General features: G+C 39.4%; 1 protein-coding gene across 2 annotated transcripts in view; it reads right to left on the reverse strand.

The window, feature by feature from the left end:
- Positions 1-740: 740 nt before the first annotated feature.
- The window catches only part of pacsin2 (protein kinase C and casein kinase substrate in neurons 2), a 25,818-nt gene continuing 12,427 nt past the window's right edge, over positions 741-14,131 (reverse strand). The window contains exons 2-11 of one of the 2 annotated variants that reach the window (XM_005733512.1): positions 11,322-11,413; positions 10,864-11,020; positions 10,363-10,598; positions 8,358-8,513; positions 8,000-8,175; positions 7,774-7,894; positions 6,055-6,185; positions 3,162-3,293; positions 1,925-2,106; positions 741-1,446 (exon numbers count right to left, since the gene is read on the reverse strand). In XM_005733512.1, the coding sequence (XP_005733569.1) occupies positions 1,334-1,446; positions 1,925-2,106; positions 3,162-3,293; positions 6,055-6,185; positions 7,774-7,894; positions 8,000-8,175; positions 8,358-8,513; positions 10,363-10,598; positions 10,864-11,020; positions 11,322-11,378 (1,461 nt within the window). In that variant the 5' untranslated portion in view covers positions 11,379-11,413 and the 3' untranslated portion in view covers positions 741-1,333. The remainder of the gene's footprint in view (positions 1,447-1,924; positions 2,107-3,161; positions 3,294-6,054; positions 6,186-7,773; positions 7,895-7,999; positions 8,176-8,357; positions 8,514-10,362; positions 10,599-10,863; positions 11,021-11,321; positions 11,414-14,131) is intronic. The other variant, XM_005733513.1, reaches the window with a different exon arrangement.

A 14,131-nucleotide genomic window follows, 5' to 3' on the forward strand; every position in this document is an offset into this window, starting at 1 on the left:
CAAAAGTAATAGTTATTTAATTGGTGCACTTATGAATGCTCTTTGTGAACGATGTGCAGCTCATATTTGCAAACTGTGCATTAAGGCTGTGATAGCAATGGCATAGGTCCCAAAGAAAATTAATTTTTCACAAAGCATTTTGTGATCAAAGCAACTCATATGGCCCTCTGAAGGGAAAATATAAATCATATTTACAGATATAGCAGTAACGGTCGATAAACGTTTGCCATAAACATTCAGTTAATGTACAAACTGATTCTCCATCACAACATTTCAGCATCAGAACAACAGAAGCACTTGTGGCATCATAAATTAAGAATTTCCTGCACATCATCCAATCAGAATGTTTGATTTGTTCTAATATTAATGTATATGCAATACAATATTCAATTGTGTTTTTATTGCTAGAACATGAAATCTAAATCAAACAAAATATTCTCCCATAACCTGGCATGTGACAAGAATCGAGAACTGAACTTAGAAGATTCAAGTGAGAAACTTTCAGTGTTGCATGAAAAATATCTACAATCATCAGAAAGGTATGTGAGAAAGGGAGTGGGGTCAGTGGACGCAGTAAAAGTGAACAATCCATGAGTAAAAACAAATACATTCAGCTGCAGTCACTAAAGGAAGTCTACACATGAATAAAGGTGAACTGAGGACCTTTACCATTCCTTTGAAAAACTAAATAACAACAACAACCACAACGGTTACAAACTGAATGGGGGGAAAAAAAAAAAATCAAAACCCTGAAAGAAATGAGAGAATATAAACACTAATTTAAAATGAAGTTCATGAATCTCACAATTCAGGCCAAATAATAAAAAACATCTATGGACTGGATTCTTTCAGGAGAAATGCAAGTACTGGTTATAAAAAAAAAAGGTTCAATTCCGTTGGTGAATTAAAAACGGGCTTGCATATCAAGGTTGTGTTTCGCATGCAAGACTAGTTGTAAGATCGTAATCTCAGTGATATTTTTTTTTTTTTTTTAAATGATCCAAATTCACACATTTCATTCAGTCTTATCTAATATGTACTTGAATAGCTATTTCTGTAACAGCATAAATGGGATTATAAGTAACATCTTACACCAACAGCAAGTCTTCTTGGATCTTCCTGAAATCTTCTGGAAACTTGCAGTTAGTTTCCAACAGTGTCCACGGGTAAGAAGTGACTAAAGTGGTCCTCCTAAGCTCTACAAACCCTTCTCTTCTGTCCTCCACCAACTCCAATCCAGTCATCACAAACAAGGAAAAGAGGGCTGAAAATAAGAGCCTGTCAAGTTTCATAAAACACATTCTTCACATTTGTTTCCATCTGTGGCGATTCATTACTGGATGTCTTCCACATAGTTAGCAGGATAGAGGCCTGTTTGTCCATCCTTAAGCCTGCCTTTGCACCAGCCCTGATCATCTTCTTCACCTATTTTGGTAAATTCATCACCTGGAAACGGGGAGAGAGAAATCTTAATCAATCTTAATGTACATATACAGAAGTCATTCTAAATTGAAAGTAAAAAAAAAATAAAAATAAAAAATAAAAAAAAAAGGAAAAAAAATGAATCAAGTCACTTTACAGCAGCAGCGTCAAATATGCAGCTCTAAATTTTTTTGAGCAGAACCAAGGTCACCAGAACGCAATCTAATAATGGGGATGCAACTTTAGGACGTGGTTAAACAGAGTTGCATCATGGAAGTATGCATCTCCAGCAACTATATCAATATGGACTCAAATCTTTGAGGGCCATTTCTAGCACCTTGTTGAATCAATGCCATGAAGAATTAAGGCAGCCCTGAAGACAAAGGGAGGTCCAACTCTAAGATGTACCCTAATGAAGTGGTCATAGGTGTACATTGCTGAAATCATAATCTCCTTCATAAATGATTACTTGAGGCCAAACTGACCCCTTTTAGTCATGTACCTGCTTTGAAGCTCAGCTCATCCTGCTCCTGTCCCTCATAGTCGTAGAGAGCTTTGACAGGCACCGATACAACAGGAGAGGCCGGCTCTTCCTCGAATGGATTACCCTCACCATTGGTGGAGAAAGGGTTACCAGCTGTGTCCTCATCCGACCAGTCTGGAGTCTTCTCCGTACTGCTTGCACTGGACAGACAGACCAACCACATAGTAAAAACCTGGTATTTTGCCTCACACGTCAAAGAAAAACCGTCAAGGCAGGTGGAAAGAGTTTGGTTAGGGCAAAAAAAAAAAAAAAAAAAAAAGGAAGAAAAAACAAATACAGTACAGTGTAAACCCAAAAGCATAAAAATGCATCTCCAAATCCAGAGGGGGAAAAACAAAAACACTATCCTTTTTGGGTCAGTCTAAACAACTGCAAGACTAAAAAGCAAGCATTTGGTTGATGCAGGATAAATGATTTCAAAATTGCTTATATGCCACTGACAACAAGAACTTGAAGTCTATGGAGAAGAGAGAGAAATAATAGGGGGCAAAGCAAAGAAAAAAATAAAAAAAAGAAGAAAAGAAACCATCAACGTGACATGTAAGAAAAACAAAAACCAAAGCACAACAAGATGAAGCAAGACAAATCACAATTGTCAACGCATGATTGGAGTTTGAACTCTGACCAGGAGAGGGAGCCACCTAAACATCAGAAGGAACTTGGCAGGCAAAGCTGAAAAAAACAAAAAAACCAACAAGAATAATTTACAGTCAGACCAGTTTATGGTTTCAAGGCTATTTTTGGATCCCTCCACCCATTAGGTACAACTGTTATTCAAATGAATAAAAGTTGATACACAAAACTTACTCATTTTGTTTTAAAGAGCCTTTAAATTATCAGCTGGCACAAAAAAGAAAAAAAAAAGAAAAAAAAAAGTCCAATTTCAAATATCCAGATCTGACTGTAAGAGAGAAACAATGCATTTCCACAGCAGAAGCATGCGCCTCCATGCGCATACACTTAACGTTCTGCAAGACATGAAACTGTTAGGGATGAAGAAAAGACACAGGCTTTGTGTGCAATGCCATTCAATGACCATGCAGAGCCACAACATGACACCTGAGGAAGGAGAGAAGAAAAAGTAGTGGGAAGAAACCAAGAAAAGGAAAATGCACGAGACGCGACACCAACGACGCTCCACGTAGCAAAGGTAGAAACAGAAAATTCTGCAGGTGAGCGTTTCCGGTTCACCAACGTTTTTATTTCCTCTTTATTCACAACGGTGCTGTTGACTGTGATCTCCTGCTCCACGGCAGTCTCCCCAACTTCATCGTCTTCTTCGTCAAACGGGTTCGTGCCCGCAGGTGCAGCTTTTGGTACAGTCAGGCTGACAACATGGGACACAGTGAGAGATTGTTGACAAGCATGCATACAGAGTCACACTTGGGATTTAAAAAAAAAAAAGAAAAGAAAAAAAAGTTATGCATAACAGGAAGCAGAAGAAGATTGGATCATCGACCCATTCGATATTTTAGTCCAAAAGGAAACTAAAGGGCTATTGCTGTGATGGACTGACAGCCTATCCATGGTGTACCGAGCTTCTCGCTCAGCGACAGCTGGGATGGGATTTAAGTTCATAAGCATGTAAGAAAATGGTTGGGCAAATGAACATGTGTCCAGTGAGGTAACAACTTGAAGTTCATCAGCACATCACACAAGTTAAAGTTGTCCTATCAGCCTTTCACTAAACCCCTCAACCCAACAGTGAGAATCCAAACAAAACAAGGCTGGTCTTGCACAACATCATGGATTTCCCAGCAGGTTCCAGTAGTGTGCATGTAACTATAATGAGCTCTTACAGTCAGACTCCATAATCTTTTACGCCATTCTTTGATTGAAATGAGTTTAGACATCAGTTTAAGTATCCAACCCCAAACAAGGCCAGGCATAGTCAAAGACCGTCTAAGTAAATATTCAAAACTGAGTTAGACAAAAGTCATTGAGCAACAATGTGGGCTTTACTCTATTTTTAAAAAGATGGGAAAATACTGACAGCACTCAAGAAGCAACTTTTTCTGTAACACTTCCCAGCACTGAATCATGTATTCTGTCAAAAAAAAAAAACCAAAAAAAAAAAGAGGCTTGTGCACCTGCTTTTTCAGCAGGGCCGTCTGACCGTTTTCCCGTCATGGGCTACATTTTCTAAAGCCTGATAATAGAGTGTATGAGTCTAGATGAAACACAGCCACGCACAAAAGGTTATTTTAGAATTTAATCAGGTCATAGTATTAGTCAGCTGAAGGTTAGAGATTTCTGCCTCTGTTGCACCTTTAGCAACAGCAAGAGAGGTGGGGCTATAACTGTAGGTTTAAGGACAGCTGGAAGACCCAGTAATTTTCATATTTATATGAAAGAGTGACATCAACAAAGCATGAAACTAAACAGACAGAAAGAGCATTCTAGTGCGACTTGTTTTTCCACTAATAAGTGCTGCATGTCATAATTATCACAAAGCTATCAAAAACATCAGTGAGCCCCTCCCTGAGCCCTTAATTGCCAGCTGTGGGTTGTTTAGGTGTAAAAACCCTGTGAAGTCACATGAGGGTTGTTTACTTCCTATTATTGTGATTGTGTTTCAAGGAGCAAAAAAAAAAACCCAGAAGAAGGCCTGTATCGGAGGAAACAAGACTCCTACTCCCTGTTTATAGAAACATTTACAGAAGCAGTTATCAGTTGGCCCCAAGTACAGAAATGTGAACGCCTTTGTTTGCGTAGTCATGCTATGCTCTCCGAGTTAAGCCTGTGGCATTATTACAGCAAACACTTCTGCAGTGGGAGTCTGGTACAGTGCAACTTAGCTGACTGAAACCATCCAAAGTTGACCTCATAATCACGAATTAAAAGACTTGACATTGCTCTAAGCAAGCTCTAAGAGTTTTAAAATCGGTTTGATTCATGTCTGACACTTCAAATCAAGGACAAAAGAGAAAAAAAAACCCCCAACAACACAGGGAAAGAAAAGACAAGTCTGACACTGACTCAAAAACAAGTTTCACCATTATCCAATTATCCAAGTTGTGACTACAGATAGGGATCAGACTTGAAACAAGTACCCATACTCACTGATGTTCAAAAAGAACCAACAATGAGCAGCATATATGGGGGAGTGGCAGCAAGTGCAATGGTAGTGGTCAGAGGCCAAATACTTTCCATGCTTGGCATTCCCTCAATCAGCTCCTCTACACACTCCTCCACAAGTTTTAAATGCACACATCTTCCTGCTTGTTAAGAGCAAACAGCAGGTGTTTGCACATTAAATTGAGAGATTACAAAGCTACAAAGGAATGTGAAGAGTTGAGGCCTCCCAAAACACACAGGCCCATAAAATCCAATCACACACACACACAAATCATTTAACCAATTTTTTATAGAGCGTATCTAAATTAGTCTTTTGTCATCATTTCCATGACTTGTCAAGTCCACAGTACTGTTGCCACGACACAGTTAACAGATGCCTGGGGACAACTACATTCCCATCTTATCGCTTTAGAAAGACTCCTTCATATTATTAAAAACCGCCAGACATTTAACTTTGATAGAAGCCTTAAATCCCTTATGTATTGTATTAGATCAATGGAGGATTAACTCACTCACCATAAACTGAAAGAGGGTTTGTGTCGATATTTTGCTTAAATCTTAAAATGAGTCTGTTAATTACAGTATTAGTTGACATAACATCTTAGCCCACTTGCTTTAAGTACAGATGTCCGACTAATCGGCCCTTTTTTCAACTTGTCACTACCAATATGAATGACTATAAAGCATGTGCGTGGGTTGTATTTTCACAGTACTTTTGGCATGCTTTCAGGTATGCACCAGCAGACTTAGTCTCTTGACGATAACTTTATCCCAACAATCTGTATCAAAATGTTTACTGTTGCCATGGGGACGGCTGCACAACTGAACATCATTCCTGGAGCTTTCCTCATGCAAAGTTTACAGCCATTCCTTAAGAGTAGGATGCCATGCACAGGGTGCAGCAGCATCTTTGATGTGGTGAGTTTGGATAGATGTGTGTATTAAAACAGATGTTCTATTCTCTGCATGTTTGACAAAGACAGTGAACCAATGAGTTATCAGACATCTACCTGTTGCTGGTTTTGGCAGGCTGAACAGGCTGGTCTGACCCAGCTGGACTAATGCCCGTCAATGTGATGCCCTCTGATGGCTTCTTCTTTTCTCGTCTGCTCAAGGTTCGGTTGAGGTCTATGGACCATTCCTGTTACACATTAAAAAAAAATTACCTATTAAAAATTAACCGTACAACTGTGCCAAACTTAGCCAAGTGAAAAGCGTGAATCAACAGGCCCATCAGCTAGTACAGGGAGAACTTAAGCACAGCATCTTAAACACACAGCCCCAGAGTCCCTGATCAGTTCAGCGTTTCTCAAGCTGATCCACTAATTCTCAATTTTAAAAACTGTGCATACATGTCTGTTTATATTTGAGTGTGTCAAGAATATACAGACATATGCAGCATCCATATCCCATTGAAAGAAACAGCACCAACAAATTTTCCCCCTCAACCAAAGAGGAAGGTTATTACATAATTTTATTCTTCCTTAGATGGATGCAAGCATAACCTCAGAGCTCCAATTGTTTCTCTGACCCCTCTGATTTATAACTTAAAACCAAAGTCTTCCATGACACAGTATCATGTGACACTGCAGAGTTCACATGAACTGCAGGAATGCCTCCGAGGCTGAAATGACGGGTCAGAGTCCAAAAGTTAGAAAGACGAAAGATAAATTACAGCAATTCTGATATCGAGGAAAAGTAAATGTCAGGAAGCTTGAACCTTTGACTGGCACTGATAGTATTCATATATTGTCTGCATATACCACATGAAGTTTTGTCTCAGTTAAGTTTCACTAAGGCAACTTGAGTCAAAGGCACACACAGAATGAGAGAGGGTTAGTGGGAATAAATCGTCTCCCCGTGGCTGCTGTGAGAAAATAGCCCTCTCATGCAGAACTCACTACAATGGACCATCTCTTAGAGGGACGATGACGAGACCATTCCAAATTCTGTCAAATATGCGGAAAGGAAAGCAGGGGTACAACAGGTTTAATGCAGATAACACTATGTAATCCTAAACCATGTTGCTGAAACAGTTGCACAAACAAAAAAATCTCCATCTTGCAGGGAAATGAAGACACAGTGATGTTTTATTCAGTTTACTTAAATGTGCCATGGATAGCAGTTCTCAGTTGTGTAGAATTTAATCTAAGGGGAGATATATTCCTCTTTAACTCCCCCCCCAAAAAAAACAAAACAACCTAAACTTCCGAAAATAAGCACTATTCAGGCAGAAAAAGTGGAAGAAGTTGGCTGCAAGAGTATTCAAAAACTATAAATTGTATCAGTGGAAGCGCATGCAGCTTTACGCGCAGACAGATCTACTTCTACCTCTGGTGTCTCAATGCCAATAGTGACAGAAGGCTATAACTCCTGCTTGGGCCAAATGCTTTACTTCCCTCGAAACTTTTTCATTCAGATGTTTTCCCCATTTCTGACCTGTGGTGCTTACAGCTGCAACTCAAGAGTACCCGCAGCTCTTAAGATACGCTTCCTAAAGTACTTTAATTCATTCTTAAATTACCCTACTGAATAATATATAACAGCTATTAGTGTATATCATCATCTCATCAAGTCTGCAACAACAACCCACTCTTCAGAGTGACAGGAGTCAAACAGAGCGTCCGGTTCGGATGTAAAAAACTATTTGGAAACCTCTAGCCATTGCTCTCAGAGCTCAACCCTTCCCCTACTCATGCATTAAATACGTGTGGTCTTTAGTACATTACCTCAAACTGGGGCCAGCTCATTGGCATTCCAGGACCATGATTGGACCGGAACCATTTTAGGTCCTCTTCAGGATCGGTGCCAGAGATTGTGTCTTCCAGTGTGTGGTAAACTCCCTGATATCTACAATGACACAGGGCAAGGGATACACTTTAAGCGCAACTATTCAAAGCTCCAACTTCTCCCACATCTGTGTCTTTCTGAAAGGGATGTTATGTCATTTCTGACCTGTGATTGGTTGAGAGGTCCAGGTGCTGCTTAACCTCCAGCAGCACCTCTTTGAAAAATTGAATGCGCTTGTCTTCAAACTGCTGGCACTGCTCGAACACTTGTTCCATGTTCTCCATGTACTGAGGGGTCAATTTGTTCAGCTCCTCGATGGATTTCTCATAACGTTCTTTAGTCTGAAAGGTAAGAAGGGAAGGAATGATAAATCACATTTAACAAACAAAATACCCCAAAACAAACACACAAAAACTCACGCAGATTCCCCACATTCAGCTAAGAAGAGGGGGGGGGGGGACAAAACAAAATGTCTTCCCAGTTACAAGCCTCCCTCTTAGTCTCTTGCCACAGGAAACTGTACCTTCTGGACCTCTTGCTGACACTTCTCCACCTTTTCCTGGAGTTTCTTTTGGGCTTCAGGGTTATTGTTGCTCTCGAGTTTGCTGTTAGTCTCCCTGCTGGCTGCAAGCTTCTCTTCTTTACATGCAGTGTGGTAGGCCTTCTTCAAAGTCTCTACCTGCAGGTTTGATGGTTAAAGTAAAATTAAGGAAATGACACAAGTCGTGTGTAACCAGGTAACTTGAAACAGTGTGACGAAGTGTGGAAAGAGTTGTTAACACTGGTATCTGAAGATATAACCACCTCTTTACCCAGCCTTAATTTATGTGAAAACTTTCAGTGAAGTATGTAAGCAAACAACATTTGTTATGCCTTCCAAAATGTTCAAGTGGCTGCCTTCACATTTATGTGAAACTGATGACCGCACTTGTTCACCGAAAAAGCAGAACTTTTTAATGTCATTTGGAATCATTACGCTAGATGGCTCAAAACAACAAGAGCCAGCCCTAATTTTTAAGTTATAACAGACATTTGCATGTTTTCCCTTTTGTGAATAGAAAAAAAATATTTAATGTCCACAAAAACAAAACAAGAAGGCTCGGGCCTATGAATAAAATACTTCATAGTCAGTTTAGAAGGCAGGTCCGATACTGACACACTACCCACTTCCCCCATGTCAGCTAGCCAGTTAATTACCCTCATTTTCTCTCTGCCATTCATCGCTTGTCCTTGCCCATCTGGTCAATCAATAAATCTCCATCACAAAACAGTTTTGCTCAATGACAGGCCAGGATGTCACCATCCCCTGTGACATCATACTCACAGGAAGTAGTGGGAGCCTGAAGGTTGCAACATGCCCGGTCATAAATATGCCCAGGAAGAAGGGGGGGTAAGGTTCCAACAAGTAAACAGACTAAAATAAAAGTAGCAGTAGGAAATACATAGACCTCATTTTCAACCAAAGGAGTCTCCCTCTGTGCCCTCACCATTTCCTTTCCTATGCCTGGCAGTAACCTTCAAAATCAACACTAACCAGATACAACTGTGCTTGTGCTCTGGTGTTGTTTAAGACATTGTTTGCTCTTCTTTCCATGACTACCACTGAGTCAGTAAAATGTATTCATGAGAACTGAGGGGTAAAATTTATAGCTGTGATCAGCAAGATGATAAATGACTTCCTTGCTTTAGATAAGATGGCAAAACTGGAAAGCTTGCTAAGCACCAAACAGTTTATCAACATGTGCTAACTGTATCAGAATTGTGCAGCCAAAGTCCTGAAGCAGACAAAAGGACTCGCTCGATTTTATCAACTGAATTTTAAGACAACAAAATCCACCGAGTGCATTTCATTTTTGACCCACAGACCATAGAAAGTGAATGACATTAACAAATTAAAGTGAAAATGAGCAAAATAATAGCCATCACTTTAAGTTGAGAAATTTTACTCTGCCCTATCCAACTTCAAAGAAGCACAATTGAAGAAACTACCAGAGGGATACTGCTGAATGCCATACGAGTCATAAGAAAGACTGTCCTTCCTCAGCAACAAAGGTGTGTTAACACCCTGTTTTTTGATCATCTGACATGCAACCATGGTTGCATATAAAAACCAAAAAGTTAAAAATAAACTTCACAAGAGAAATGATGTTCTCTGACTACTGAGATCATCTTGTGATAAATATAGCAGTCTTTAAAATTGAGTAATTAAGTACTTCCACCTCTTGAGATAGTCACCCTTAAAATTTCCTTTTTGTGACATTCGTTGTTTGGTAGCTTGTTAGCCTGTCTTTTCAGGCTACAGACCATACAACCAGAGGATGAAATTTAAAATGAGAACAAAGTGATGTGTGTGCCAGACTAAAATTTGTAAAGCCCAATTTTGATTTGCAATCCTCAAATGTGAAGCCTGACCTAAATGTTTAGTTCTAGAGTAAAGCTGACGCTGCTCATGATTTATTAAAGCTAAACTACACTTTTCCTAACTCACATCAAATGTCCTGAGCTCATGAGAAGTTTGAAAGTCACACCTCTTTGAGTTTCTTGGCCCAGGGTTTTTGAGCCTTGCGGAAGCCATCTTCAGTTTCTTTAGTCTCTTTGAAGCCACCGATCATCTGTTTGTGGAAAGACTCTCTCTGCCAGTTCTTCAGCTTCTCATAGTCTTCTCCCATCAATGCTGCTTTCACCTCCATGTGAAGCTCGCTCACCTTCTCTGCCTCAGTACACAGAGCAGCCCACGCTCGCTCCAGCGTGCCATATTGAGGTCCTGACGGCAGAGTTATTGAGAAAATTCACGCTTCAATTCAACTTTAGCTCAAATTTCCCCATTGTTGATGATGAATCAGCACATTGTTCTGGGTGATAAATATATTAGAAAGAGGTGCTACAATAATTATAATTTATTGTAGGTTTTTCACCCAAAGAGCCTTAAGGCAACCAAACCGGCACAGTATAAACTACACTCAATTTACTTAAGACAAAGCAAAATCTTTATGTATATAAAAAATTAACTATGTACAATTTAATCTTACCTTTCTCTACAAGTTGCCGCCAGCGTTTCCCCCATTCTGTGAGCTGCTGTGCGTAGGCCTTTTCAATACGCGCCCGCTCATGAATGCAGTTCATGAGATCTGTGCAGAGCCGACTACCATCGTCTATCCGTTTCACGGTGCGCTTGTAGTTTCCAACCTGCAAACCAGAAAATAAAACTTGATGGAAAAGAGAAAAAACAAACAAACAAAAACAAAAAAAACAAACCCTACACAAACTACAGTGCTTGTTTTCTATTAAAGGGCTTTCTTTTGGAGAGCAGTTACACCCCTCCCAAGAATGATTTAGAGCATAATTATATTATAATTGATCCTCAATCATTTGCTTGACTTGAGCCATTTAAAAAAAAAAAAAAAACCAAAACAAAAAAAAACCCCCAAAAAGTGTAAATAACCAAGTTACAAACTGTAGAACAGAGGAAAGATTTAATGCATCTCACCTCCCAGAAGCTGTCACTGGAGACATCAATCATGGAGTCATCATAGGTGCCTGACATGGCTGCTGCCCAAAGCTACACTTAGTGTGTGGGTCCTAGAGAAAACACATGCAAAAATTAAAAGTCAGAATATCCATGTTATGAGCACAAACCACACTCCATTTAAAAAGGTCCAAGGCTTTTTACAATTAGTCTAGTTCACATGTTATTACAGTAACTTTCTCTTTCACAAATGTGTGGGAGGGAGACAAGCTGATGTTCATAAACAAAAAGGAGGAAGGGAAACATTTTAAACACTGAAATTTGTCTTCCCTCCACGCATTACAAAACCACCAAGAAAACAGCATTTAGTCAACATCACTGTTCTGTCACAAAATTCCACAGAGACTACAGCTGTGTTCAGACATGAAAGATAAAAGGTTCAGAAGAGCAGTTCAGACAGATGCAGAGTGTGTGATCTGGTTCGATAATCTTGGCCAGCAGGTGGGTCCCCCACACCCCCACCAGCACATATGACAAGTTGAAACCACAGCGGCTACTCACAGAACACTGAGTCTCTATTATCGCAGAAAAAGAAACCATCAAGAGGCGCACAGCGGGCAGCTTCCGTTTCCTCCAGACTAGTACGACAGTCTTTGCTCTGTTACTCCTCGAGTCCTCGCATCCAGCATTTCAAACTCAAAAGCCTCAAAAAAAACAGGCAGTTTATTCTTCCCTTCACTCCTCTCTGCTAAATTTCTCACTCCTCTCCTTCCTCTCATCCTCATCAGCTTGGAGGCCCTTTTCATTCTAGTATCTCATATACATTTTCAGATCAGAGTTAAATCTAACCGATGTCAGCTGACAGTTTGCAAGTATCAACAGGATGCAAATGCTTCTCAAATGGGCACTTCAAAGTGTATTTGAACTTTCACCCAGCAAAGTCTGTGCTCAGCTGCACTTAGAGCAGAAGTAATTTGAAGTTTTTAATAATGCTCAGATGCTGAGGTAGTAAAGTCAAATGTGGCTTCAATAAAAACATAGCAAATTAGAGCGTTCATGTTCTACCTCCATTTTTTTAAGATCTGTAACTTAAAAAACAAACAAAAAACCACACACTTTTAGATGCATTTACACCCACAGTGAGTTTAGCAGTTTTATCAAAGTCTTGTAAAACTCCCCCAGTAGTCACTTTTACTTTTTAAAACCAAATAAAAAAAAATAAAATAAAAAAAATCAACTTATAAATCTAACAATTCTCACCCCCAATTGAGAGCTGTCCACTTCCGACTGGATCACACAAGATTCAGTTTAGTGCCAAGTATGAACACACTGGGCCCCTTTCAGCTGTGCGAGACAGTGAGAAGATGAGGCCCACTGCTCTGTGGGTCTGTTCATCAATGGTCAGTGGCCCATGGCCTCCAGGGCAGGACTTGGACAGAGGGTAGTATTGTGGTGTCCACAGGCCAGGGAGGCAAATGAACAATTTTCTCTTAAACTGTGAAGTTATGTCGGTCTAACAGCCAATACACACACTCAGAAGAAACTATGCAACAACAGATGGTGTGCCACCATTTCTATACATTTTTTCTTTTTAAGAAAAAAAAAAAAGAAAAGAAAAAAAAAGGGTTGAACTTTAATTTTCTCATAAATGACAGCTTTAATAAGCTGTAGTTGTGGAGCATTTTGTCTGCATCAAAAAGTTAGTCCAGTTATAACACCATTCCTGACTCAGTTTATTGTTGTTAAACGGGTTACTTCTCTAAATAAGAGCACCATTTCAATTTCATTATTTGTGCATGTAAGCTACACACTATATAGAGAATCAGAGAAAACAACAATACTGAGTTAAAAATGAGCAAAATGGGTCCCTTTTAAGTTAACAAACACCACACACCCTGTTCAGTCATCATACACTTTTGAACCAATGATGGGTGGAGAAGGGGAACTAACCTTGAGCTCTAACATAACAGACTTGACTGATTAGACGTGACCGTAGTGCAAAATTCACAATTTTCTTTGTAGACCATCCTTCATAAGAAATCATGTAAGAGGTATAGATGATCAAAATCTCAAAAGAGACAAGCCAGAAGAGTGTAAATGATGAGCATGTGATCATTAAACTTCAAACAGATACCTCTTCATAACAAAATTAATTAGAGCCAATTTCCAAGAATTAAGGGGCATGTGCAATCCTGTTGTCCTATCCCTCCTACCAGCCGTTTCAAACAGTGGACTACACATCACAAGCTACTTGTGTGGGTGACAGGAAGAGAAAAAAAAACAAAAACGCCCAAACAAAAACAAAGGTGATGTCAAGGGGCAAGGATATTTGAAACCAGCAAGAAAATTCAACAGAAACCTCCAATAACATCATAATGACCTAATATGAGTAAACCAATAACAACCGTAGTAATACACATACACATTTCTGTTTTGCTACTCATGGGGGGGGATGAAACTGAGAATATGACTTTGCCTTTACAAGATACATAAACATCAACATTTTGAGATGTGTTCATGTGCTTGGGGATATGAAAACTCAGTTTAAACTACATACTTATATTCTCAGGATACAAATATGTTTGAGCTAGGGCTGCTCGATTATGGCAAAAATGATAATCACAATTATTTTCACGGAAATTGAGATCACGATTATTTGAGGATATTTATTTCGTCCGCCAGAGCTTATATTATTTTTTTACATGCTGTAGTGCCATTTGTGGGAGCATTTCAAGTTGCTATACATCAATACAACTGTTATAGCCCATATTTTAAAAATGTGTATGCATTAAGTCCATAGTAACTACCGGTACATTAATTGCAAAAAAGTG

This window comes from Pundamilia nyererei, unplaced genomic scaffold (assembly GCF_000239375.1).
Source record: "Pundamilia nyererei isolate P.nyererei 1_Seehausen unplaced genomic scaffold, PunNye1.0 scaffold00052, whole genome shotgun sequence".
NCBI lineage: Eukaryota > Metazoa > Chordata > Actinopteri > Cichliformes > Cichlidae > Pundamilia > Pundamilia nyererei.